The sequence below is a fragment of the Notechis scutatus genome, chromosome 2, assembly GCF_049901735.1.
Source record: "Notechis scutatus isolate UNSWTSFEM ecotype Mainland chromosome 2, rNotScu1.2, whole genome shotgun sequence".
Classification (NCBI taxonomy): domain Eukaryota; kingdom Metazoa; phylum Chordata; class Lepidosauria; order Squamata; family Elapidae; genus Notechis; species Notechis scutatus.
This window is the reverse complement of record NC_142010.1, coordinates 153780963-153808512: the sequence shown is the minus strand read 5'-3', so window position 1 is coordinate 153808512 and position 27550 is coordinate 153780963. Positions and strand designations below refer to the sequence as shown.

The 27550-nt window shown below is 41.6% G+C and overlaps 1 protein-coding gene across 2 annotated transcripts; it reads left to right on the top strand.

Annotated features, from left to right (window-relative positions):
• Positions 1 to 177: 177 nt before the first annotated feature.
• On the top strand, positions 178 to 27550 carry SYP (synaptophysin). Of its 2 annotated transcripts, XR_015747858.1 has the most exons (8): positions 199 to 332; positions 5450 to 5515; positions 12843 to 12967; positions 13952 to 14147; positions 15828 to 16019; positions 19540 to 19840; positions 22615 to 22739; positions 24938 to 27005. XR_015747858.1 is itself a non-coding variant. In XM_026676175.2 (7 exons), exons 1-6 carry the CDS (start codon positions 315 to 317, stop codon positions 19834 to 19836), a joined length of 894 nt encoding a protein of 297 aa, XP_026531960.1. In that variant the 5' UTR covers positions 178 to 314; the 3' UTR covers positions 19837 to 19840; positions 24938 to 27550. The 2 variants fall into 2 exon arrangements, 1 of the variants encoding a protein (XP_026531960.1); XM_026676175.2 differs by lacking the exon at positions 22615 to 22739 and having other exon boundaries at positions 178 to 332; positions 24938 to 27550.

Below are 27550 nucleotides of genomic sequence, written 5' to 3'. Positions count from 1 at the left end.
CAATAGCAAAACATGAGCAAAAACCAGAGCAGAAAAGCAATTTTAGCTTTAGCATTAACTTAACCTCCATTTCCCACTCTAAAAGTATTCTCCATTTGCCCAGAAAGAACATGGCTCTCATCCTAGCTTCGCCTGCCAGTAGCTTTGACGTCATCCCTCCCGGCTCTTCCACTCTCTCCCCACCGCTATTACTCTCCCCCCCTCACGCTCTTCGCCCCTCCCTCTAAGGCTGCTCCAGATAAAGTCCCCCCCTCCCCACCGGCCCCAACCTCCCCTGCGCTCTGCTGCGTCGCCCTCGCTTTCCCCAAGCAAAGATGGAAGTCGTCAATCAGGTAAGCGCTGAGGATTTCAACACCGGGAACAGCTCCCCATAGCCTCCTTAGCGCGCACCCCCCAAATTGGGATGTTGGTCGGCTAAACTGGCTCCCACTCTTCCAGTGGCCGCTTCCCCCGCTTTAATCCCATCCTGCCTGGATCCGAGGTTGATTCTTAAAGGCAGCAAGAAGATGCGGCGGGTGGCAGCAGCACCATCTGCGAGGTGCAGCAAGACAAGAGCCTCCGTTTTGAGAGGAACGGGGTCGGGGTTGGGAGGACGTTTAGTTAGGCGAGCAGCCTCCCAAAGTGGGTGGGGGGGGGGGGGAGGGATGCAGACCAAGGGAGCCGCGGGGAGTTCACATCACCCACTGCAGCGATTTGTAGGAGCTGCACCGAACCCATCCTGGGTGGAAGGGAGGGGAGAGGAGAGGAGGCTGTGAAATTGCTGCAGTGAGGCAGCGGGAAATGGGGACTCTGGAGAAGGCAGGTGCCGGAGTAGATTCAAGATGATATAAGTGGATGGATGGATGGATGGATGGATGGATGGATGGATGGATGGATGGATGGAGACAGACAGACAGACAGACAGACAGACAGACACAGACAGACAGATTTCTGTTGTCAGAGATGGAGGTCATTCGTATTTCCTCCCCCCACCCCACCCCACCCCAATCCTTTTCCATTTATAGCTTGATACAGCAGCTCTAGACTGTAGCTGACAGCCCTAGGTAATCTAACAGGCACAGCAGCATTCTGCCTGCTGCCACTGCAGCAGACTGTGGAGGAAGGTGGGTGAGAAGGAAGAGCAGCCAACCAAAATGGCTGGGGTGATGCAATAAAGCTGCGCAATATAAAATAGGCTCTTTAGGCTGCATTTAGGGAGCCAAAGGGCATGGGGAGAAGTGGGGGATCTTTTGGGAGGGGGAGGGAGGAGGGTTAGCAAAGAGAAAGCGCCACAACAGTAAACAGACGGTGGGGGGTGGGGTAGTGATGGCAATCAATATCACTGCACTGAAGTTGGTCGGGAATCCGGTGCATGCAGAAAGTGTCTGCAAGTACTGAAGAAGTGGGTGGGCTTAGTCGCAATACCATAGCTGGGAATTGGAGAAAGGAGGATTGGCAGAGTTGGAGCTGGGCATGTCGTTGAAATCGGGCAAGGTGATTTGCAGGGAAGAGAAAAAACAGATTAACCGGATAATACGGAACTCTGTATGCACAATTCTCTTGGACTTCTACCAAATGAATGAATAAATCAACGATGGTGCTTCCTACCCAAAGGAGGGTGACCAGGCAGGCAATGCAAGTGAACACAGAGGGTAAAGGGGGCAGCCCTTCCCTTGGTGGGGTGCAGGAGATGATGGATGGGAGGGAGGTTGTTGGTATGGCTGCGGAATAACCCCAAAGCCAGAGAAAGGAGGAGGGAGAAGAAGAGCGAGGAAGGAGGGGGGGGCATGAGATGAGGTTTTATTTGGTCATATTTTGAAGGATGTCAGTAGGTAAAAGGGGTGAGTTGGAGAGAGGTAGTTATAGATACTAGAGTAGAGGAAATGGAGAGCAGGCAAAATAAGATTTGTCGCTTAGGGGCAGTTTCTAATTATTCCTGCTCCCTCGAGCAACTGCAGTAAGATGCACCAGGCGGAGGGGACGATTTGCAAAAGGAAGTGATTTCCCCCTTGGGAATGAAGGTGGCTTCTAATTCTCTGCCCTGGTGGAGGAGGTTCAGTGAAGCAACGTTGTTGCACAGGCTGTGAGATTCATATTTCAATGCAGTGGAAGTTTTCTTTGAGGGAGCCCCAAGGACCGGCATGAACTTTGTGTTCCCTATCCCCCTTTTTCGGATGAAGTGTCATTGGGGACCTGAAGTACCTTGAGGGCAGAGTCCTTTAAACAGACCAGAAAGATGGTAGGGAGAAATGTAGATGTGTTTTTTTTTTTACATTGAATTTTGAGCTGTTCTTTGTATAAGAAGAAGCATTAAGAAAACAGCCGGATGTTCATGTTAAAGTGTCGTCCACCAGCCAGTGGGAAAACATCCCTACAGTTTACTGTCCCAATGGCCAAGCCCTGTTCAGTCTCACTCAAAAGGCTCGTGAATGTCCTTACAGCTTTCATGCAGGACAAGATAAGGAAAGTGAAGGATGGATTCTCCCGCTTACATTTCCCTTCTCACTGGGACCACCTGCCAGCAGGAAACCCAGCCACTAATGGTTCTCAGCATAACTGAATTAGTGCAGATGGGGTCCTTTGAATGGTAGGCTTAGTCAGCTGCCTCTATGAGGTCAGGAACAGGTATTCTCACGCCTGTACCTGTCAGCCAGGCTATTTTTGAACACATACCCAGTGCTCTTTCAAAAGAGCATTAGACCTGTACATATAAAGATCCTGCCTAAGACCGATAAGAACCTCAGGAAGTGCTAGCCAAGAATTAGGCAAGCGGATGCCTCTGCAGCAGCGACATCTCTGGTGTCTCCTTCAGCCCAAACTGATATGGCCACACTGAGCAGCATTCAGTGATTTTGGGGAGGGAGGGAGGGGTTGGGGTGATCACAGCAGTCCAAAGTGGCTAGGAACTGGGCACATCCCAATTCCTGACCACATCATCAGCTTCCCATTGATCAAATGCGCTAGGTTGTGTCCTTAGCAAAAAATGTGTGGTGGGATAGAGGGAAAACACAATGTTAAATTTCAATTACATTTCAACTGCTGATGTCGACTTTAAGCTGCCTCTGCTCTGAGCTGGAAATGAGACAACAACAGTCGCATGGGAAAGACTAGGAGGGTACATGCGTCTCCTGATTAGGGGCATATGAGGAAGAGCCCTAACTAAGGCTCTTGAGAGAAGATATCCCCTTATCTTGGGGATATTCCAGATAAGATTGTCACATTACATTACTTCTTGCTCAATTGTAAAATGGTTGCTCAAAAGTAAGTCCCCTTGGGTAATAAGGAAACTTAGGACTGCAGACTCTCTCAATCCTGGTTTCTTACCTTGGAACTTAACAAGAAGAAAGGACAAAAACATGATTAAAAATATGAGAGGGCTTCTGGTGATGATGTTTCCATCCAACCCCAACGGGTGTTTGATCAGCAAATGGTGGTCATTTATTTGGCTTTTGTGAGCTTCAAGACAAAATGTGTTTGATTCTGTTGGCTTTTAACTCTTTCTTTTTCAGTTGAATGTAATGATTGTATATTTTATATATTTTAGATGTGGAGCTGTCCATTTCTTCTAGAACAGATCAAATTATAAATGCAAATCAATCCACTTTCTCAGAGAAGGGAATGTTGTTGCTGCTACCAGTGCTTTTGAACATCCTGGCTTTTTCACGATTCGCTGATAAGTGAATTATCTCGAGGCATGTTTTCATGCAAGGCAGGAGATGCTGGGAAACAGAATTAGTCCAAGCTGCTTGTGAACAAGATAAGAGGTTTTGCTCTATTGCCTGCAGGACAGTTCAGCTACTGGGTGGTGTGCGTAGTCAGTGGTATCACATTGCCTGTGTGAGGCTATGCAAGTCAGAGGTGTGTGTGTCATAAGAGAACAGGGCTTTCAGTTGTATATCAGCATAAGATGGACAAATGTGGGACAAAATGGTTATGGGATCATTTAGAATGGTGGAAAACTGTGGAATGGTGTGCAGTATAGGCAGATGTAACTACTCATAGATGTATATGAAGAAAGGATCTGTGTCACTCAACGTGCCTTGGCAATCCTATGTCTGTCTCAGAGGGCACCAGAGGATATAATGACTATCGTGCCAGTCTGTTGTCATAAGGCATATTTTTGGCATATATCATGAAACCAAGGACACCATGGAGATAATAATATCTAGTGTGTTGACTTTACTGAGTTAATCTATATGATTAGCTATAGGAAGCAGTTTTGATTCTTGAAAATGCTACCTAATATTTATATATAGATGGGAGATTTTAGCATTCAGAAAACTGCAGCATTCATGTGCACCACACACGAGGTGTATGAGCCTTTTAAAATCTCTGATACATTCTTCCTTTGTTGAGTTTGCTGCCTGTAGTACAGGAACAGATCTATCTAAGAGAAAAGCCACGTTAGATTATGCATCGTTTTTGACCTCTTTCTAGGACAGTCTCCTTCGCCTTCCAAAACAGTGGTAGAAGAATTGAACAGCCTTCCCTGACCTGATGCAATCCCAAACCTACCTGATGCTGAGAATAAGTTAGCCCTCACTTCCTTGGGAAGGTGCTTTGTGAGGAAGAGAGGCCATCACAACCACAAATTACTGAATGTGCTTCTTTCAGTTATCTCCATTAAGATACCCTAGCAAATCTGGGGTGGGTGGGTGGGGAATTTCTAAGCTAGTTATCTTTGCTGTCAACAGTGTTGAACAATTTTTCTTTCTCTTCACTGCTCCTCCTGCTGTGGTTTTATCAGCTCATTTTTATTTATAATTGCTTTTAAAAAAAACACACACATTTGAGCCAACATCTTTTTTTAAGAGCAAAAGAGCAGCCCAGAAAAATGTCATATAACTTACCCTATTTCAATCACATTATATAGGATTGTGGTATGATTATTGGTTACAAGGGAAGCTAAAGTAAATCCATTTGGACCTTTCTTCCACTTGGCATCCTCTGGATATGTTGGGACTGGAATTGCCAGAATTCCCATGATTCTTGGAAATTCCTTCCAACATATCCAGATGATGTCAGGCTAGGGAAGCTGGACATTTTCAGAAGACACTCTGGGCCATTTCCCTGTGTGATTCCAAGGTTATTATATCTCTCTTTTGTCATGGTACTTAGGAAAAAAACCCAAACTAAATAAATGATTCTAAGAAGTGTGGCAGAGAGCTTCTAGCTACAGCTTCTGTTCCTTAGCATGTTTGCTTGGCTTGAACATGTTTGATGGATCCCAACTGATCTAAGCAGTGGAGGGTGGGGGATGGAATGAGACAAAAGAAGACAGGACCAGGGGGAGGGGGAGCTTCATGGCCATACCTATCCTTGGTGCTCATTAGACTTCAGATTCACCTTCAGCTGAAAGATGTCAAAAGGTCTGCGATTTTGGACCAGCAGAGGTTTCTGCTTAGTGCAGCATCTTAAGATGTATATATTCCACAGGTTTCTAAATCAATTTTCCTTTCTCTTTCCACAGCTTGTGGCAGTTGGACAGTTCCGGATCTTCAAGGAGCCCCTGGGTTTTGTAAAGTTGCTAGAATGGGTGAGTCCACCATAGCAGCACCCCTACAAGCCAAGAGGAGTCTGTCTAACTCCTGTCTTCATTCTGCTTAGAATGAAGACAGATGCTCCAGAGATGACAGGCTTTGCTTGTTCCTTCTCCCAAAGTTGCATCCACCTCTTAAAAGTGGAGAAGGTTTGCTTACTTTGGCATCTGGTCAGTTATAGTCTGCTCCTGAGCCCTGGCTGGGCTCCAGCTGCATATGAAGTCAGGACTAAGGCTGAGAGATAAGCTCCTGGGTGCTGTTCCCAGCAGGATTTTACTGCTTAAATGTGATGGTCTCACATGTGGATGAAGTGTCTCACTCCCCCCTGTGCTATCTCCAGAATTACTGGGGTTGCCAACCATTCCTAACCTAGACCTTACAAGAATGGGTTGGAACACAGCCTGTTTGCTGAAGCATTGAACCAGGTCAGGCAAACTATTCTTCCAATCATCTGGAAATTCTCCCTGTCACAACCACTGTGACCATAGCAACCTAGCAGGATGGAAGGCAGGGAAATGGCGAAAGTGCTATGATGATACTGCAGGGCTGGGATTTGCTACTGATGATGCCAGAATCAGAAGAGATGGTGCAAAAGAGAGACTCCCTACCTCAGATAGAAAATTGGCCAAAAAGGGTGCTCTGCCAGGAGCAGAATGAAAGTCCAACCTGAGAGGCAAAATGCTCTCTCGCTCTCTCGCTCTCCTATCATCTGTCTATCTAATTTAAATGTATCCCAACAACTAGGTAATTGGGAAAGATAGTGAGATAAAATGGATGCATGGACAGTTTCTCACCCAACGCTCGTGGAAAGAAATATCACCCAGCAGTTAAGAACTTACTGTCCTTGAGTTCTTGCTGAAGTAAGTGTTTTTGTAGATGATGATACAGCATTAAAATGTGCTTGCTGTGCAGGTGCCATCATGTCACCTGTTACAGAAACTAGGGAAAATGCTTGAAAATGCTTGGCTGCTGACTAAATGGTCGAATCTGCAACTTTCCTATCCTGTCTGACCATTGCTTCCCACATAAACACGCATACGCAATTAAGCCAGACTGAAACTGGTCACTCCTTGGAAAAGAGGCCATTAAGAAATCTAAAAATAGGGCAATGCGAACCACTTCCATTTTGCTGCCAAGAAAACTGTACAGTGTGGATATGGTTATGCAAGACATCAGGAGTTGAACACAACTTGAGGAAGCTTTTCCAATTGTTCCCCAGTCCTGGTCTGATATCACTTTAGACCTCATTACAAATCCACAGTTGCCAGAATGAATGCATATTAAGCAATAATCATAAAAGCCAGAGTTGTACAGCAGTTAAACTGTTGGGATTGGAGACACTCGGGTCTACTCTAACTTCAGGCAAAGAACCTCCTTGATTGACTTCAGGTCACGTTCTCTCAACTCAACCTCACAGGTTGTTGTTAGGAGAATCGGGAGAAGATCATGTTGCGTACACAACCCTACGGAAAAGTAGGATATAACTATAACAAATCAATAAATGTCAACATGGCATAAATCTGAGAGTCAACTGGAGTTGGAAAAAGTAGTGCTCTACATTAGAAGTTGAAGGGATGATTCTAGACCATTGAAACAGAATATAGAGAATAATATTCAAACATACAGGCAAACAAGCCAACCGTTTCAAATATCTTTTTGGCCCTAATGACGTGAGTGCCCTTCCCCCCCCCCCTTCCATTCAATTCTGTTGTAAGAAACAGCAAGTATTTTAGACCACACACAATGAAATCTAAAATAAAAACAGACTTTAGAAAACTCAGGAGCAGTCAGGGCACTTGAGATGGAAAATTCAGATGCTTCCCCTAATTAACTGAGAGCACACGCCATAGGGAATTTGCCTGTTTTATTGCAATGTTGGTAGCTATATTAGAACACAATAAGAACTGGAATATGTGCAGGAACATTGGTTGGTGCCCAGAATAAGTTCTCTATATCTCTGTGCCTCTGAAACCTGGTAAACAGGGTTTAGGCCTCATTAGTATTCAAATTAGAGATTTCGAGGAATGCCCAGGGCGGCAGGCTAGAGTGGAAAATTAAAACACTCTGTAAGAGGCACAGATACACTTCTGTATTTCTGTCTCCAGAATGTGTCCACGAAGTCACAATGAACCAAACTGATTTGGAAAAGAACTTATCTGCTACTATATGGTATCATCACAAGTTATTATATCAGGATACCAGTGAAAACTAACACTGAGCCAATAGGTATTACACTTCCAGGGCAGTGGTGGAGCTGAAGTCCAGCTGAAATTCAGAAGAAATACAGCCCTTACCTGAAATATTAAGACAGTCCAGTTATTATTTTTATAAACTGTAGGTTAACCACCAAGAATGTAGGGTAAACACAATAGTCAGTTAAACAAAACACACACACACACACACACACACACAAAACAATACCCAGTTTAAAAAATTGAGTTTGGAGGATTGAAGAGAAAGGAAGGAGAAAAAAGAGTGCTCCATAGATAGATTGGGGAGGGGGTGTCAAAATGAGGAGCTTTAGAACCTCCCCTCCATCATACATGGGCTGTAATATCTCAGATAACCATTGGGTGGCAGCCAAGGGTTAAACTTCTTATGCTCTCAGGGTGGTTTACTTTTCCCCAAACCCCCATAGCTAAGCACATTAAAATAGCTTTCTCCCTACTGCCTTCCCAATAGGTTAGGCTACAGTTCTCACAGTGCCTGGCGATTATGGGCCTCGTGTTATAATATATCTGGAGAACTCCAGGCTCATGAAAATTGCTTTGTATTTTGGTATTAAACTTAACCTAATTATTTCAATTCCTGCAAAAGAACATACCCATTATGAACATTTTCTTTTGGTATCATCATTAAGTCACACACACAAAAAGAAAATTTATGTACAGAAATTTGAACAGGGAAGCCATTGATGGGATGAGACACAACTGCAAATATAAACCCCTTGTGGTTGAAGCCATCCTGGATTTTGGAAGCTGAAAAATATGATTCCATCTGACCTTGACAGTTTGGGGTATCTTTTCCTGGGAAATTTTGGAGGTCAGTTATTCCCAACTGGGTAGAGTAGAGGTGGGAAATGATGGCCTTTTTATGAGTTGGCTGGCTCAGGAATTCTGGGAGTTGAAGTCCACAAGTCATAAAAGGACCCTTGTAGAGTAGGGTAGAGCAAAGATTCCAGCCAATGGGCATGTTTGGATATGCAGGTATTTTTGCAACAATGCTTACCATGGGAGATGTGGCCAGACTCAAACACTTCTATTTACTAAAAATCAAATGAAGAACTTGCCTTCAGCCCTATTCACCATCCCATTTTCTAAGAATGCCTCTGTCGTTGCAAATACGGCTTATGCTTAAGGCATGCTTTGCTCTGCAACATACAGGCTTCCTATTTTGAAAAAAAAAAAAGATAATAGATTTTAAAAAAAGGTTAAGTGTAATAGCTTGCTGGGCTCATAAAAGTATGTTTTGCAGACTGCTGCCTCCTGGACATCTTACAGAACGTGTAGTAAAAAGACACAGGGATGGATCGGAAGTAAACCCTTCTTCCAGCATAGCCTGCAGCATACCAAGGCCTCAAAGCCGGTTTCCTCTGGTTGTTCTTTCTTAGATGCATATCCTGGCCTCAAAGGCTTTAAATAAATCCTAAATCCCTTTATCTGTCAGGTTCACCAGCACTTATTAATCCACTTTTTATTACGTATTTTGCAAAGACTAGTCTGGAAGTACATTTGCACTGTGATTTGTGAAGTGCTGCGAAGTCCTGCCTTTGGAGACCACAGCAAATCTTCCTCTTGTGTCTCCAGAGCTTTCCACAGAGAAGGGGATCAGCCTTTGGAACAGATTTTTTTCTCAGACCAAAAAGGCTCTATTTTGTTTCCTTAGATGCATTACTTCGCTATTTTGCAGTGGTGCACCCCACATTTTTCTAGGTAAAGCTTTCCGTGGCACTTGCAAACTCAGGAGTCATGTGTCTTGACTGTGGCTACGAAGCTGCTTTTCCTAGTCAGCCTCACAGTTGGCTGCAGTGGGGCGTGTTGGAAAAAAAAAAAAGGTTGACATATTACTTTCAAACGGCACAATCTTCCACTTCTGCCCCAAGCTTGAATTGCTAGCTTAGTTGAAACCATCCCTGAGTTAGTAAACTTGAACTACCTTGATACATGAACTTCACAACAAGCCACACAAATAACTTAGAAACTCAGGGGTCCACACACATGCACGCACAAAAAGATGAGCTCTGCATTAATCTTGAACCAGATTAATTTATCACCATTTGTATTTATTTGCCTGTGGGACCTCTAGTAAGCTTGTTCTGTTGCAAGGGCCCTTCTGCCCTATCAGTATTCCAAGGGAGCATGTTATCCCCAGCACAAAACCATCTGGGGGAAGGGAATTCTGGTAGGGGGGGGGGGAATCTCAAATCAGATTAACGAGGACTGCACACATCCAATAGACACCGAATGCCGCACCGTGTAATGGAGGATCCAGGAGAAACAACCCCAGCCAGCTGGCTGGAACCCTGAATAGCATGCTGTTCCTTTTTATTGCAGTTCTTTTACTTGCCCTCTGCCTTTGGAAGCCATTTCATTAAAGGGATTTAAGCTCCTCACAATCTACTTCATAGCCGCATAATTTAAAAGCCTTCCAATAGCAATCACTGTACAGCAGGTCTTTAAAGCAGGCATGTCTGCTGTCTTTTCTGCTCTGTGGGCTGAGCCCAGGCAGGAAATGGTGGCTCCCTGGGTGGTAGGCAGCAAAGTGGGTCAGGGCTGGGTTAATATCTGGTCCCTCCCTGATTAGATGCTGGGAGGAAGAGATTAAGAGAGGGATAAGGCACGCTCTCGCCTACCCTCATTCTCCAGCTCTCCCTATGGCAAATTTTGCTCTAAAAATATCTATGATCACACAGTGATTTCTCAGCTGATCCATGATGACAGTAAACCAAATGCCTCCTGCCACCACCACCACCACCACCACCCCTGGCCCCCCATCCTGAGCAAAGGCTAAGATGATCCCTTCATCTGCTGGTTTTCTTCCTAGAGTGCCCCCTGCTGGCCCAAGTGAACCCAACAGCATTTACATCCCCCACCCCCGCGCTCTACTGCTCTGGAAGACTGAAATAGCCCTGTGACTCATATGGGTGCAGGCATTGCTCATTATCGAGAGGTTGTCTTGCTAGAAATGGAGATGCGTTGGCATCAACTGAGAGAAAGGGCCACCTATGAGAAAAGATGTGCTTTGTAGAAAGATAAAATCTTTTGAAGCCACATTGGGGTCATAAAGCGTTTCAAATATATATTTCCACACAAAGCGGCACCAGGTTCAGCAGAATGCAGCATCATATGCCTCAGCTCAAATATACTTCAAATTGGCTTGGAGAAATTATGGGTGCTTAATGCCTACTAGTTTTCTTTTCAAGTCCCTAGTTGTCATTGAGGTAGGAAATCTGCAACTGGCTTGTACCTTTTACAACTGGACATTAGGCAATTTCTGTACACCAAAACTTCTCATAGGCATAACAGCGGAAGCTGTATAACATAAGATGAAAAAAAATTGAGATGAGATTAAACTCTTCTGAATTCTACAAACTCCACCCATGGATTATGATTCATTTCTAATCCCGTAAAAAACATATAACTAGTTTAACATGTATTTCTTCATTATGAACCTGGGAATTCCCATATTTAGAGTGGAAGTTATAAGCTAAGAGACCTCTAGAATCATAGGAGACTAACATTTTTTAATGTTTTAAATGTCCGTCTCATTTAACAGACAAAAATAAAACAATGATATACAATAAAATATAGTGATTAAAATTATATAAAACTCTTCAAAGAAAAAAATTACATTGCATGAGGATGAATCCACGACTACCGCAGTCCTTTCATATATTATTAAACCTAGACAATATAGCCTTCACCAAATTAAAATTCCCAGATTCCTTCATTGGAATCTATATTTTTTTAATTGTATAAATTTGATGAATGTTTGCAATATAGTAGAGCAACTGCCTGTAACTTTTCAATGTTATTTTTTAGCTGAACTGCAATCATTGTTCAAAATGTGGTCCTTTTAAAATAAAAATTCAAATTAGATGCTGATCCAGGGGTCTTCAAACGTGGACCAACTCCCAGAATTCCTCCTCCAGTCATGTTAGCTCAGGAATTCTGGGAGTTGAAGTCCAGAAGTCTTCAACTTGCCAAGTTTGAAGACCCTTGTGCTAATCCTTATTGAGGGGAGAAAGTAGTTTGAGAGGATTCTGACTAGGGGAAAAAAGGATTATAGAAAAAAAGGTTAAGTACCATCCACTCTAGTCTGAAGCCTGCTAAATCTGTTTTTTTTTAAGGTTTCTTTGGGAAAAATATTGCATGCAATTTTATTGTAATAGTTTGTCCTTCAGATCCCTGTGATAGTCAACCTGATTGGTTTAAAAAAAAAACATACTAAAGAACTAAAATATTTAAATATGCAATAGTAAAAAATTGATTGTATCTAAGAGCAATTTCACCATTTTCACCACCCAAATTCTTGCAAACAAAAAAAATATCTCAGGAAATTTTATTCTCCTCACCCCACTCCGTTCCTTTCTATAACATGAGCTATTAATGGACTATTGAGTTGACCAATCATGGAGGACAAATGCCAGCAGCCAAATCATGTCCTTGCCTATCAATCAATCATTATCTAACTATCCAACAGAGCTAACAAAACATGAACTCATCTTAACCTATTACTCTAAGGAACCAGGATAAGGTACCAATGAGAAGACATCCACCTCCCGGTTCTAATATTTTTACTTAGATGACTGGGCCAGAAATTAATTGGCATGTTTATGAGAAAGGTCTTTAAAATATTTGGGTGGCAGGGAATTCAACATCACAAATGTTTAATCTGGCAAATATAATTAGCATTACAGTAATGACATCTTATAAAATTAACATATTCAATATAAAAGGAAGTACTTAAAAATCCAGATTTTATATTTCAAACAGAAAATATTTCAGAAAAAGTCAACACAATGAAAAACATCAAGCTATTTTTTTCAAAACCTTCCATTAAGTTATTTTCAGGAAACTTCCATTCTCTAATGTAGCAAATAACTTCCATTGCCATTTTTTTCAGGAATGTATAATATTTTACACATGGACACTAACTATCCTTGAAAGCTGTACCAGTTTGTAATATTTCCAGCCTTCTTGCTTGCCCGGTACCACATTTCTGATATGTAGCACAATAAATGGGGTTGTTGCTGAGTAGATTTCCAAATTTCCTGTGAATGTCACTCATATTTGCTCCCCTTTTCTTCCCCCCCCGCCCCAGTTCTTTTCCATTTTTGCATTTGCGACGTGTGGCAGCTACACTGGACAATTCCGCCTCAGCGTCAATTGTCCCAAGAAAAATGAGAGCAAGCTCAATATAGAGGTGGAATTCTCCTACCCCTTCCGGTGAGTTAAGACTTAATTGGGGCTGTTCAGTGAATAAATGGTAAAGGAATTGCTGGTGAGCAAACGTTTACGCCCAAGATGATGTTTATGGACAAGAACACAGCACATTCCAGAAATAAGTAAGCTATAACCAGTGGGTTGCACTTCTGGTTTTGACAGTCTATGTCCAACACCTGATAGAGCTTTGGGATTCCCAAAATGCCAAGCAGAGTCAAACTAGGTTATTACATGGAAGATAATCAAGGAATGTTTGTAGGCATACAAAATATCCAAGAAGAAAGGAATGACAAACCACTATTTATTGTTGCCAAGCAAACAATAGAACACTGGAAGTAGGGTCAATACAAAGGGAATGTTATCTTTTCTGGATAAAGGACAGAAGACAAGTTTGAACTCTTGATATATATATATGTGGATGGGTATATATGTGGATAGAGGCATGCACATATGCATGTCTGTGCGTGTGCTTTTCCAACAGTCATGCAGAGAAATCCAAGGGGCCCATTAGCAGAGCATCTGGTAATGGACCTCCACAATTGTTAATCCTTAACTTGTTGCATTGAGGACTATATTTACCCTGAACCTTGAAGAACCAGCCACTATCATGGCTAATAACGACTGCTGCCATGTAGTAGATTCCATTATGAATTTTACTAATCACTTTTTCATAATCAGGGTCTAATTCTGTGGCAGTAATCCCCACGATTTTGTTTCTTCTGAAATTAGTTCTTAAGAAGAGTATGTTCTTGATTTCATATGTACTGAGAAAGGATGAAATCTCTCTCTCTCTCTCACACACACACTCTTTGTGTTCCTCCTGTAGTATTAGGCAGCTTTCCTTAATATAACACTTTCCAAATGGGATGCTGGGAACTATAATCCAACCCAATAACATCTATCTGGTCCAGTGTAACCAACGTTCACCCAAACTGGCTGCCTTTTTCCTGTGAATTCCTGTTACATATTCTTTTCTCTCTTCTCCAGGCTCCACCAGGTGTATTTTGATGCTCCCACCTGTAAAGGAGGAGAAGACAAGGTTTTCTTGATTGGAGACTATTCTTCCTCTGCTGAATTCTTTGTCACCATTGCAGTCTTCGCCTTCCTTTATTCTCTAGCTGCGATTGTTGTCTACATCTTCATGCAGGATAAATACAGGGAGAACAACAAAGGTCCCATGGTTGTGAGTACAGTTATAGGGTGATAGGATCACAAGCCATTTCGGCACACATGTCACACCTGATACTAGTAGCCTTTGAATTAAACTCAGCAGGAGTAGTTCAGTGGTGGGATTCAACTTTTTTTTTACTACCGGTTCTGTGGGGGTGGCAGGGGAAGGATACTGTAAAATCTCCAGTCAGAGGTGGTATTTGCCGGTTCTCCAAACTACTCAAAATTTCCACTACCGGTTCTCCAAAACTGGTCAGAACCTGTTGAAGACCATCTCTGGAGTAGTTGCTTCTGAAGAGGACACCTAGAATGGCAAGCAGGCATTTGGAAAACCTTCAGAAATCCATTGGGAAGGATCAAACGTCACCCATCATTAACAATAACTTTACATTCAGGTTGTTCATGCCACCACCTCATTGAATAAAGAGTGCCTTTTGAATGCCCTGTTTTGTGCACCAAAATATTAAATGTTCATTAGGAACAGGAAGTGAATTGATGATAGCATGAGGCAGGATGTCTAAAGTATGTTGAACAAAATAAATATGAAATGATGGGTTCTTTATTTATTTTGAATACTGCCATATTGCTATAGTTTAACAGGTAGTCCTCAACTTACAACCATAATTGGGCCCAACATTTCTATTGCTAAGCAAGGCATTTGTTAAGTGAGTTTGCCCCATTTTACAACCTTTCTTGCTACAGTTGTTAAATGAATCACTGCCATTATTACGTTAGTAACACAGTTATTAAGTGAATCTGGCTTCCCCACTGACTTTTTTGCTTATCAGAAAGTTGCAAAAGATTATCACATGGCCCCGAGATATACAACTGTCATAAATATGAATCAGTTACCAAACATCGGAATTTTAATCACGACCAAAGGGATGCTGCAATAGTTGTAAACTGCTGTAAATTGAGGACTTCCATAGTTTTATCTCACTGCTGACCCATTGCAAGCACTAGTGTCCGGTGGGGGCTTCCTCCAAAGTTTGTGAAACCAATTTTTACTTACCACCAGGGTCTATTATCTCAAAATAGTGGCCTATCTGAGACCACCTAATGATCTTTTAGCTGAGGTGAAATTTAAATAATCAATTAGGCAATTTAAAATCCTGGGCTTGAGTGATAGACCTGACATGGCCATTGAGTTGCTGAACCTTCACTCTCATCCTATACCTGAGCTACAAATAGCCACTATCGCAAACAGAGGTGGTATTCAGCAGTCTCTCACCAGTTCTGGAGAACCGGTAGCAGAAAATTTCTGAGTAGTTCAGAGAACCGGCAAATACCACCTCTGACTGGCCCTGCCCGCATCTATTCTCTGCCTCCCGAGTCCCAGCTGATCGGCTGGGTCTTCTTTTGTTGCCCTGCACAGGAAAATGGAGATGGAAAACAGGTTAGTGGGGTGGGGAGGGAATGGGGATTTTACAGTATCCCACGCCCACCAAGCCATGCCCACCGAACCGGTAGCAAAAAATTTTGAATCCCACCATTGATCGCAAAGTCTTCTACCTATGCTGAATTAGGGTTAGGGTGTGCTGGGAGGCCATGACAGGATCTTGGTTCTGGATTTCTGAATATCATAAGAGAGGCTTATGATATTCATGGACAAGATCCCCAGAGGTTTACTGTTCTTCACACATTGGGTATTTTTTCCTATAACCTCATTGGGTTTTTCTTCTTCTTGCTGCAGGATTTCATTGTCACAGCTGTTTTTGTGTTCATGTGGTTGGTGAGCTCTTGCGCTTGGGCCAAGGGGCTTTCAGATGTCAAGGAGGCCACTGACCCTGATAATGTGATAGAAGGCATGTCCGTGTGTGAGGAACCAGAGGTCAAATGCAAGGAGGAATATGAGCCCGTCACTTCTGGCCTCAACACTTCTGTGGTAGGTCCTCCATCTTACTGTCTTAAGAATATGATTAAAGTGTAGACAGGATTTTCATATAGGGTCTATTCCTGGAGGCTGAACATGCATTTTATAGCTGTATTTCTTAGCTATCTTTGATATAGCTTTGCAGTATCTGGTGTGTGTGTGTGTGTGTGTGTGTGTGTGTGTTTCCATATGAGTCTGTTTTCTATATTTTCAAAGAGTTCATTTGTACTTCTGGCTTTCAGTTAATGAACTCTGTACCAGGACAAGTTTGTTGTTTACATGGATGTGTTGGTGTTTTGTGCATCTTTATCTGCTGCTTTGTAAAAATGCCTGTGTGTCTGAACTTGGGGTGATGTCTCTACTGGTAAGTGTCTTACAATGAGCCAGTTTCAAGGAAACAACCTTAACTGTTACACTTGTGTCATATTACCATTTGCTGATCCAAGTCAGATCTACTTGCTATCACATAAATCCCACAATTCTGTTTTCTGGTCTGACTCGTAGCCAGATATAATCCTTTTGTTTCAGAATGCTACTAGATAATTTTTTATTGTGCAATCTGTGAGAAAAGGACAACTAGGCCCTAAAGTTGGTGTAGGCCTCTGCCTAATTGAAGGCCTCAAATTAACAATATATTAAAGCGCTGGCTGAGCTGATTTTGCAAGCATAGCGAAATATTTGCAATCTGTTGAGCTGAATTCACAGGCACAGCCATATATTTGCTATCTGCTACTTCGGCAAAAACATATATTTGCTGGACAATCAAAATTAGAGCTATTTTGGATCACAAATGTCTGGGATATTGAGAAAAGGGGGGACTGAAAGTAGCAGATGGTAAGTGAGTTGGCATATACCTACAAGTGGGTGTTAATTGATGGACAGTATGAGGGAATAGGGAAGTACATCCAGTACGGTTACATACCATGGGTGGGCTTCAGAATAAGAAGAGGATAAAAGAAGGAGATAAATCTCAAATCAGGGTCACTGATGGTAGCTACCCTTTCTGGAGTTAGCTACTGTCTCTGGACTGCATTGCAATGGGCTATTGATATAAGTAATGTTATAAGTAATGTTATGATGGCTTTTCATGTTCCAAATTGCTCATGAAATAAACTTCTGATCTTAAAAGTAAGATTTATTCTTGTGGTTTGTCTGTATATCTCTTTTACTGAATTATTTTTATAACAAATCCATCCTGCCTCTTTCTTTGAATTTTGTGAGAGGCTCCAGGTGAGGTTATCTCCTGTTTATAGTCCTCTCATATTTTCTCATCACATCTTCTATCCTTCTTCATGTACACACATACACACAGCCATTAAGAAGAAGACACTTGCTCCACAGGACAAAATAAGCTGCTCCTTTGTTGAATTACTTCTGAAGCTGACTTTTAGAATTCCAGTTTGGTTTGGTCCATACTGCTGTCTTGTCCTGAGAGTAAAACTGCTGCATTCTGTTTGCATATCTATTCATGACTAAGCACTAATGACTAAGCAGAACTGCACAGCTCAAACAAATGAGCTTTTTTAAATTGCTGCTACAACGAGAGAACTTTTGAGGTCCCAGGGAGCTTCTCAGTGCTTTTCCAGTTAGATTAATGGAGATTAGTTTTAAACATAATTTTTTAAAACCATTTACAAAAAAATGCTTAATTGTTACATAATATTACACAGAAACTACAAGGCAATGTAAGCATTGCATAAAAACTATAAACTTTTTAAAAGAAACCTTACCATATGGTAAGAAAAAAAAGGAAAAAAAACTTGATACTAATTTGGGGGGGAGAAAAGTCAAAGGAGAAAAGAGCAGAGAAAGAGCAGAGAAATAAAAAACACAACTAAGCAAAATTAAAAACTCAATCCCCTACAAACCTAAATGCAATTTATTTCTAAATATATAGAGAATATACCATTTAAAGGAGAAGAAAAGGAAAACATATCAAACTCTTTAAATAATATTAGTTCAATTTCATCATTATGATTCAGGTTTTGATCAATTGATTAAACCTATGCCATTCAGAATCATATTGTCCAATTTGGCCTCTTCTTTAATACAAACCTTAACCTGACAGCTGAGATATGATAAATTTTATCGAATCACCCTTTAGAATCTGGTACACAAACAATCTTTTATGAGTGAATAATTCCCTACAAACTTAATAACATTTAACCCTGTTAATTAATTACTATATATTTTCCAGAACAAAATTTTGTTTAGATAGGTTTTTTCATCTGGAGGAAATAGGAAGGCATAGACAAGTTGGAACTATCCTGGCCCAGATGCTTGTATTAAACAACATTTTGTTTGTTTGTTTGTTTTGTAGGGGAAATGACATTATTTGAGACCAGGGAAAGGAATACGGTAATTGTGCCAGTCTAAATACTGTCTTATCCACTAAAATATCATGACCCTTCCTTGCACTTAAAGATAAGAAGAAAGGGTGATGTTATTTAACTGGGTAGTCCCAGCATTTTTCAATTTCTTTTTTTAGCGATCCATGATTGCAGAAACTTTGAAAAAGACGAAGATACAAGCTAGTTCAGAATTAGGACTTTCCTTTGCAGTTCTTCAGTCTATGATTCAGGTTATTGTTTGGCCTATCTCTATTGTCAGTGTGCAAGGGGGCACAACAGCTGCATAGAATAAGAGAGTTGGACGATGCCATTAAGGTTTTTTTCCCCCTCACTTCCTAAATTAAAATTAGAAGAGATTGAGAGTTGGCTTTAAGACAGTGTTTCTCTGGGTCCTGTCAGCCAAAGAATATCAGGTGGTGGGGACCAAGACACATATCTTCTCTACCATTGGCTTTGCCCTCTGGAATAGTCTCCCTAAAATTCAGATGGCCTTGACCTTGCTGGCCTTTCAGAAGATAGACTATGTGTGCCTGAGCTTGGGGTCCAAATCTATGAAGGGCCTTGTTTCCTAGTTATATTGAAACTGATTATGATATCTCTTGGCTGCTATTTGTATTTAATTTCTTTTTTTGTATTGTATTTTGACTATTTATGATTATTTGTTACTCAGTCACTGGTTTGAGATAGGCTTCTATACATAACAAATAAACAAATAAATGAATGAATAAATAGCTAGCCTTCCTGTTACTGAAAGTCATTCTTTTGCATCTCTGGGATAATAAAGGACAAGTCATGACAATTTTTAATGACAATTTTCAATATGATACATGGCTCCCCACAGTTATTTTTCCTCAGGATAAAATATCCAGCATCCACTTCCTTCCATCTACTCTAGTATAGGTTTCTGTTGCCTGGATAGTTCACGTTGTTCATCCTAGTACTCATCCTGCTTTGTGGGAATCTTTCTTAAAATATAGGATCCGAAATTGTACCTAGCACTTGAGGTAGGTTTGAGTCTGACCAATGAAGAATGAAGCCATTATTCCTCAGGGTTATTATATGCTTACTAGGTTAGTGTGGTTGCTGAGCTATTCTTCTTGAATGCTCCATGCAGTGTTTTTAAGAGGTAGGGCTGTTATGTCCCCAGCTCTTTCATCAACTTACCTTCATGTTGCCCGTAGGTTTTTGGCTTCCTGAACTTGGTGCTTTGGGTTGGAAACCTATGGTTCGTCTTTAAAGAGACTGGATGGAGTGCCCCTTTCATGAAGTACCCACCAGCCCAGGAGAAGCAGCCAGCACCTGATACCTATGGAGATAGCTACAACCAAGCTCCAGGATACGGACAACAGGACACATATGGGCAGCAGGGTGGATACCAGCCTGACTACAGCCAGCAAGGCTATGGTCAGCAGGGAGACTTCGCCCAGCAAGGTGGCTATGTCCAAAGCGGGCCCACTTCCTTTGCAAACCAGATGTAGGCGGGTGAGTCATGGAAACATATGGGGAAATGGAATCATGTAGTTGTTGAATACATTGTGCTGATCCATCCCATGTTATACGTGACAAGGTTTTGCATGATAGGTTATGGCTCTGCTAGCCCTGTGGAGAAGCGAGGACCGATCTAAGGCTCTGCAGCCTGACCCCTTTGATCAAAGGAACTCTTATTTGGCTTTCTTCCTTCATGTTCAAATTTATAAAATTTCCACAGATACTGACAGTGCCCAAGAACTTTTATTCAAAGTTCTCAGAAGATGGAATTCTACATATGCTACTACACTCTACATTTTTTGTCCTTCGGCAGGGCCATAGACATTTATATAGATGTATGCCAATACATGGTTGTTGTTTTTGAAGTAAGCCTTGTCAGAATTATACTGGCAGGTAAATTCTTTCATAGTTAATGTTGCCCATAAACATTCCAGTTCAGTAAATCCTTATGATAGCAGTAGTTGAGTCCCAATTATCATATGTAACTAGAATATATGGTTTCTTTATTCTAAGTTTGCTTCAGCCCTAGTTATCCCGGTTCTGTGACATGCCTGCCTAACAGGGTCAAATCTTCACAAATCCAGTACCCTCACAGAGGACTATCAAAAGAAAATCCCCAGAACTTTCTAAGCTCAAACAATTCTCAAAGGAAAAATAACCATAAAAACTGGTTTAAAACCAATCATGTTTGAAATAGAGCGTATTTATATGTGGCATTATTCGGTACAATTTTGTTATAGAGATGTGATAAGCTATATATGTGCTCTGTAGCAGCAAAGACCATTCACTGTTTATCTGAGCTTGCCTGCATGCCATGCCATGTATCCTACAAATAAATGTGTAAGTTCTGTAGAAATACTTATCTGATAAGTGGAAATGATGGCTTGCATAGTGATATCTGTAGCTTCAGTTGATGTGAAGCAAATAGTAACATCTGTACAGGTATGCAATAACTGGAAAATCTTTTATTATTCATTGTTTGTTATATGTTAAGTCTTCATAACTGCCTTAGAATTATCATTTGAGTACTTCCAAATGATGGTAGACAGACTGATGATGAAGTTCAACATGTCTTATACATTGTAAGCCTCATGCAAACCCAGCATCAGGTAGACACAGATGGAAAAGTCCAGTCCCAATCAAAGATCACAAGGAACATATCTGTAGGAATCATTTATTGGCTTGGATTTTTGCTTTGATGTATTTGCATACAAGCAATTTTTTTTTTAAAAAAAATAGAGAAATAAAGGAAAGCAGATTTTTGAGAGCCATGGTGGCGCAGTGGTTAGAATGCAGTATTGCAGGCTACTTCTGCTGAGTGCCTGCAGTTTGGCAGTTGACTCAGCCTTCCATTCTTCCGAGGTGGGTAAAATTAGGACCCAGATTGTTGGGGGCAATATGCTGACACTGTAAACAGCTTAGAGAGGGCTGTGAAGCTATATATAAGTCTAAGTGTTATTGCTATTACTATTTTCTTTATGTCTGGGGAGAAAGGAGCCAACAGCTGGATGGGAAAGAATCCTAGATAATAATTCTGAAAGGATGAGGGGTATGCTAACAAGATTCGTTAACTCTTTGATGAAATACAAAAGAGGTTCCATTGAGAGACAGGAAACCAGTCTAAGATTTAATATTATGCAGCATGGTTCTGCATAGTGGTTAGTAGTGTCTATGATGGGAAGCAGAGGTGGCATTCAGCAGGTTCTGATCAGTTCTGGAGAACCAGTATGGGAAATTTTGAGTAGTTCAGAGAACCGGCAAATACCACCTCTGACTGGAGATTTTATAGTATCCTTCCCCTGCCACACCCACCAAGCCATTGCCTACAAAACCGGTAGTAAATTTTTTTGAATCCCACCACTGATGGGAAGGGTCCAAATCTGAAAAATGGCAGGCATGGTATTGTGATCAAAGCTCTTCCAATTGTACTTGCATTAATATAGCACCTCTGTACAAAAGGTGTGGGGATTTGATTATAAGTCATTGCCTATCATCATTTTGACACACATATACACAGAGACTGAGGTTGTAACTTCAGGAGAGTTATGTCTATGCATATGTTTTAATAGTTCATGCAGTATGGATGGAGGCTTATCCTTCTGCCTATCGTTTTGTCCCATTTTAGCTTTTGCAACCCTGCATTTAGAGTTTGAGCTTGTTACCACACAGTAAAATTGAGTCATGCCCAGAGATTAAGCAAGTAGTACAATAATTCAATCCATGACAGCTTCTCACCACAGTTGCCCTTAGATTGTGCCTACACTAAAAGGAAATCAGTGTGGCTGTGCTCCCTCAACATACTAAACCATAAACCATGGTTTATAAGCTGCAGTAGCTAATCTAAAATTAAACAAGGTGTTGCATGAATCAGATCAACTATTAAGCTGTTGTTTATTTGGTTTAGTATGTTATATGAACACAGCCTTTGTAATATGTTAATTATACTTTGTAATATGTTAATTACTAAATTAATTAGTTTTCAGCAGCAGTCCTGTCCCATTACATATTTAATGGTACCCCAGGATAACTGAAAAGGTGTTAGCTAACCTGGTCACTAACCCACAGGTTTTTAGCTTAAATTCAGCCTTACAAAGATTAAACTACCTCCATAGTTGGTCAGATTCAATTTTCAGTCTCTGCATGGTCACACACAAGGAGTGAAAAATGAAAAGAAAAGGTGAGAAATCAGTCAAAGAAAAAAAATAACCCTTCAATCATTTTACTATTCTTTATCTCTTTTTTTCTCCCTCTTTGTGGTGCGAAATAAGGCGGGGGATGACAGCTTCTTGGGCACAGTAATGAGCCCACTGATTGGGAGAAGAGAGATTGTGTTGCTAGTGCTGTGAAGACAGCAGTTGGGAATAAAATGCCATCAAAAAGTTGTGAAAAAGAAGTGAGTAAGATCAATACCTGGGCTGTGAGATCTGTATACAGGAAATTTTCTAATTTGCTTAATAGATACATTAACCCAAATGTTTCAGGTTCCTCTTGAACCCCAAACTTCATTTTGCAGTACCCACTCCTACAAAATGTAGCTAAACTCTCTTTTCTTTCCAAGGGAAAAACATTTATGCTCTCCTCAGCTCATGGAATGAAGAAACCACTTCTCTGTATCCATCTTCTAAGCAGAAATAAGCAATTTATGGCACTCTGGATGTTACTCAAACATAACTCCCAATATCCCTAGAAAGTATAGCCAGAGTAAGGACTGGGATTAGTGTTTGGGACCATGTGGATGGCAACTGATTGTCTATCTCTGATAAAAAATCACATATTTTTATAATAGGTGTAAGTATATAAACAAGAAAACGTTCACGCTGTATAATTATACAAAACTGCATCACGATTCTGTAAAAACCTGTATTTAAATTATACTGTGTGCAATTCATATCAACTGAATACCAACTTATTCACAGACCAAGCTACATCAGGACCAGGATACTAGAGTTTCCCCCATTAAAATTGCCCACCTGATCATGCTGCATCTGGTTTGTTTTGTCCTGCTAACAAATTTCCAAAGGAATTGTAGTTAACAAGCCATCTAATTTCTTCTTGCTGTATGCCTAATTTGTACAGCAAGCAACAGTTTATGGAAAAGAATGGAAATTATTATCATTGCATGTGGGAGTTTGAACATTCCCTTCCCAGTGATGTTGTCCCATTGGGTGTTTCTTCCATGTCAGCTTGGCACTTCCTCACTTTATGTGTGTGTGTTTTAAAGAGAAACTCTTGTCAAAGGCTTTCTGTATCATTTCTAATTTGGTCCTGAGAATCAAACGAGTAAGCATACATAATTTGCAATAACAAAAGAAACATTGGTAGCGTACCAAGCTTATTTAACAATAAAACCCGAATTGCATTAAGCTTCCTGCTCTCCCACTGGTAATTTTAAGATCATGTGGAAGAATACCAAGTTTGTCTTCTCGGTTCTCAAGGCAGAGGAAGCTTGCCCTCTTGGCAGATTTCCACCTCAGGCAGCAAATTTCAGCAGCCACACACAGACAGGAAATTCTATCTTTAATGCGAAATTATTGTATTTTAGATCAAAGATAAAAAGAGGGGGTTGCAGATTTTCTGCTTAATGTGCTAAATCTAAGTTGGGTAGCTTTAGAGAGTTTAATGGGTTTGAAAATGCACAATAGGCTGCAAACTGCTTCTTAACCAGGCCTAGCTTGGATTTAAATGGAAGTCACCTGGTTAAATTTTACTTATTTATTCATTCATCCCATTTCTACACCACCCATCTCACCTAAGTGAAATAGTATATTTACCTAGGTATATTTACCTAGGTAATGCTTTCTGTAGATTTCAATTAAGGCCAACTTCCTTACTCTATACACCAAGTTGGAGTGTCATACACACAGTCTATTCTTGTCATGATGTAGAAAAGGACAGCTGTCCTAGTCGTTTCCCCAAAGTTGTCTTGGGATGGCTGTCTCCACATGCTTTGGAACAGGTTTCAGAGTGACTCAGGATTATCAACTCCGAAAACCTGAAGTACTGTATATATTGTGTCCTTGGACAAGCAGTTTGGCACGGGCATTGTCACAGCCACGTTATCATGACTTTTCACAACCCAATCTAGCCAACCAATCCAAGCAGCTTGGGCTGGGAAAATCCCAGCACTGTAACCATTTTAACCAGAGGTTTTCAGAGTTGACAATCCAGAGTCACTCTGAAACCTTTTCAAAAGCGTGTATAAGAAAGGGGAGGAGGAACAGCATAATCAAGACTTGCAAGATTTTGCTGTGACAGCCAATCTCAATAAAAGTTCTAGTCTTTTGGTAGAGTTGATTTTCTCTTCCTGCCTTCTTTTTGGGGCTGACACTTAGGCCAGGCGGGCCCCATGACACAGCGCTCATGGTCTCCTTGAACCAAGACAATTGCCAGAGCTGGGGATCGAGGATAACATCTGACAGGCTACCACTGTTGTCCTAGAGAGAGGTGCCTCTTTCTACTGATTTCTGCTAGGATCTGGCTAAGATGTCCGCCTGTCCTTCTCTGCTATATCAGGATGTCCATCAATTGCGGGATGATGTCACTCGTTCTGTGTTCATTTTTGGCTCTTTTTTCTCCCTTTTCTCTCCACAGGTTCCTACCCCCAAATAGAAGGCGTTGTGAGAAGGAAGCAGCCATCCCGTCCTGGCTCCCCATGTCCCTTGTGCGTGGGAAGGGAGGGCTGGTGGGTGATCATACTGGGAGGTGGCTGGTGGAGCCCTCCCACCCCCCCCCCAGGATGAATGTAGATGTTTGTGCTGTTTATATATACATATATATTATATATATATGAGAAACTATAACTAGAGGTAGACCGCTCCCTCTCCCACTGCCCCAATGCCTCATGCATAACACACTTCTCCACACCATTGCCCTCCCCAGGACAGTTTCTTGACCTTTGGCCTCCCCAGGCCTATCTGCTACACTCTCCAGCCAAAATGGGTTGTCGGATTTCCTCCTGAAGTACCCTTTCTCTCGCCATTCACTTTGAACCCCATCCCATGCTTTCTGTATTGTGGAAGGCATTCCAGCACTTCAGTTTTCCTTTGACCCTCATCTGATGCCAAGCTTTCCTCCCTCTCTCCTCTGCATGCCTCTAAGATGGGCCGGAAGCTGGGCCAGAAGGGGATGAGGTAGAGGGCAATTGGGTTGTTTTGAGTGTGCAAATGCCAGGCAGGTTTGGGTTTTAAGAGGTTTGGGGGTTCAATCCTCTAGCAGCACTTTAAAGTTTTTTTTTTTAAACATAGCCTCCATTCCTGACTTCACCCCATCGATCGATGGGGTAGGATAGAGGGCAAATATATTTGGGGGAAATTATCCCCTGATTTCCTTCCAGCCAGGTATCTATAATGGGCTGTGAGAATAACCTTGAGGACAAGCCGCAACCAAGGCACCAGTCAGACAAGAGAAATCTGAGTCCAAAGCAGGAATGAAATTTGAGGAAGAGTCTTAGACTTGATCCTGCCTAGTTCTCTTCAGGATAAAAGGCGCAGCAGAAGGGAGGAGTGAAGGCACATTCAGAGTTGCAAGACTGATCTTAGCTCTTTGAGGTTAGACCTGACTTAAATACCAAAGTCATGAACACTGCAGCTACTTTAATTATAGGGTTACAGTAATAGAATCTTGCAACTCTGACTGTGCCTTCACTCCTCCCACCACCACCTTTATTCTTTATTAACCAGGGTGAGTAGAGTCTGAGATGCTTTCCCAAATTCTAGTTTGGGCCTACATTTCTTGTATCTGATCTTTACCTTGGTTGCAGCTGTTCTTCCTCTTCCTCAAGGATATTCTCATGGCCCGTTGCATCAGGGGAGGAGGGATGCTAAAATGGGGAAGCCTCAGAAAGATCCACAGCATTGAGGTGCTCCTTGTTTTGAAGGGATGTGTATTGACCATCTCTTTAGAAAGCTTTAGCCTGGTTGGGAGGGAAGAGCAAAACAGGGGTGGGGGGACTTGTTCCTAGTGAGCTGTTGCACCAGGGGTCTATAGTTACGGGACGGGGAGATTGCGGGGGAGGCTTCCACTATCCATCCATCCTTTCCCCATGCTTTTCTTAATTTTCATTCTCTCTCTTTTTTCTTTCTCTTTCTCTCCTAAAACCTGTATTTGAGATATGATAATTTAATCCATCCAGATACCAAACTTATCATCAGGATGGTTAACCGCTGAACCTTTTCAATCATTAAGGCTATCCCCAGTCCGGTTCACATAGAAGCCTCCATACATGATTGTTTATGACAGGTGGTATCGAGCCGCCCTCAGGCTTCACAAGCCAATGTGAGCTGCATGGTGGCATGTCCCAAGAGCCCTGTCTATGCAGGACATCTATCAGCTGCCATGCTCTCAGCAATCACCATGGTGGTCCAAAATTACACAAGCTGAAGAGTGAGACAGCAATCTATTCAAATGCCATCTCTGAGCTCTGCGGTTTTCAGAGAATCGCCCACTTGCTGGATGTATCACATTCTCACACAAACCAAGCTCCTAAAAGCCAGAATCTGTAATCAACTGCAAACATGGTGCGTGTGAAATCATTCTGATCAATAGCCTTGTACAATATGATCTGGAGTGTTTGGTATCAGGTATGTTAGCTCTTAACATAATAAACGAAGTTGATTCCATGTGAGCTTGTGTCCAAATAAATATGCATCTTGCTCTTAAACTCTCTAATTCATTCTGTTAATCTGAGCCCTGTCACTGACTTCTCCCTTTTCCTTAGCCCTGTTACTTTTTCTCAGATTTATTCACCATGTTTACATTGATCTCCCCACTTACTCATTTTTCCCCCTCTAAGCCATCCCTTAATTCTTGCTCCTCTTTTCTCCCTTTAAAACCTCTGGCTTCCAACTGCTCCACTTTCCATACCAGCCAAAGCTTCCCCCTTCAGCCCAGACCCCTTCATTCTCCCCCTCCCCACCCCCAGTGGCACTCTGACTATATATTACTCAGTGTCTGTGTATCTGATTGTGCCGTAATTGTGCGTTTCGGTTTGTCCGGCTCTTTGCCCCGGTCGATATTGTGTGATTTTTTCTTCCATCTTTAAATGACAAAAAAAGAGAAAAAAACACCACCAACCAACAAGAACAGCAACAAAACTTCAGAATAATATGCATTATTTCCCCAAAATGCCCCCTTATCCCCCAAAAATTATAGAAAAAATGGATAAAAACCAAATAAAAACAGAAAGAAAATGAATTTAAAAGTAAA

Coding starts and splice junctions, on each gene's coding strand:
- SYP (XM_026676175.2), top strand. Junction 12,968..13,951: donor GAATTCTCCTACCCCTTCCG/GTGAGTTAAGAC, acceptor TCTCTTCTCCAG/GCTCCACCAGGTGTATTTTG. Junction 16,020..19,539: donor CTGGCCTCAACACTTCTGTG/GTAGGTCCTCCA, acceptor TGTTGCCCGTAG/GTTTTTGGCTTCCTGAACTT.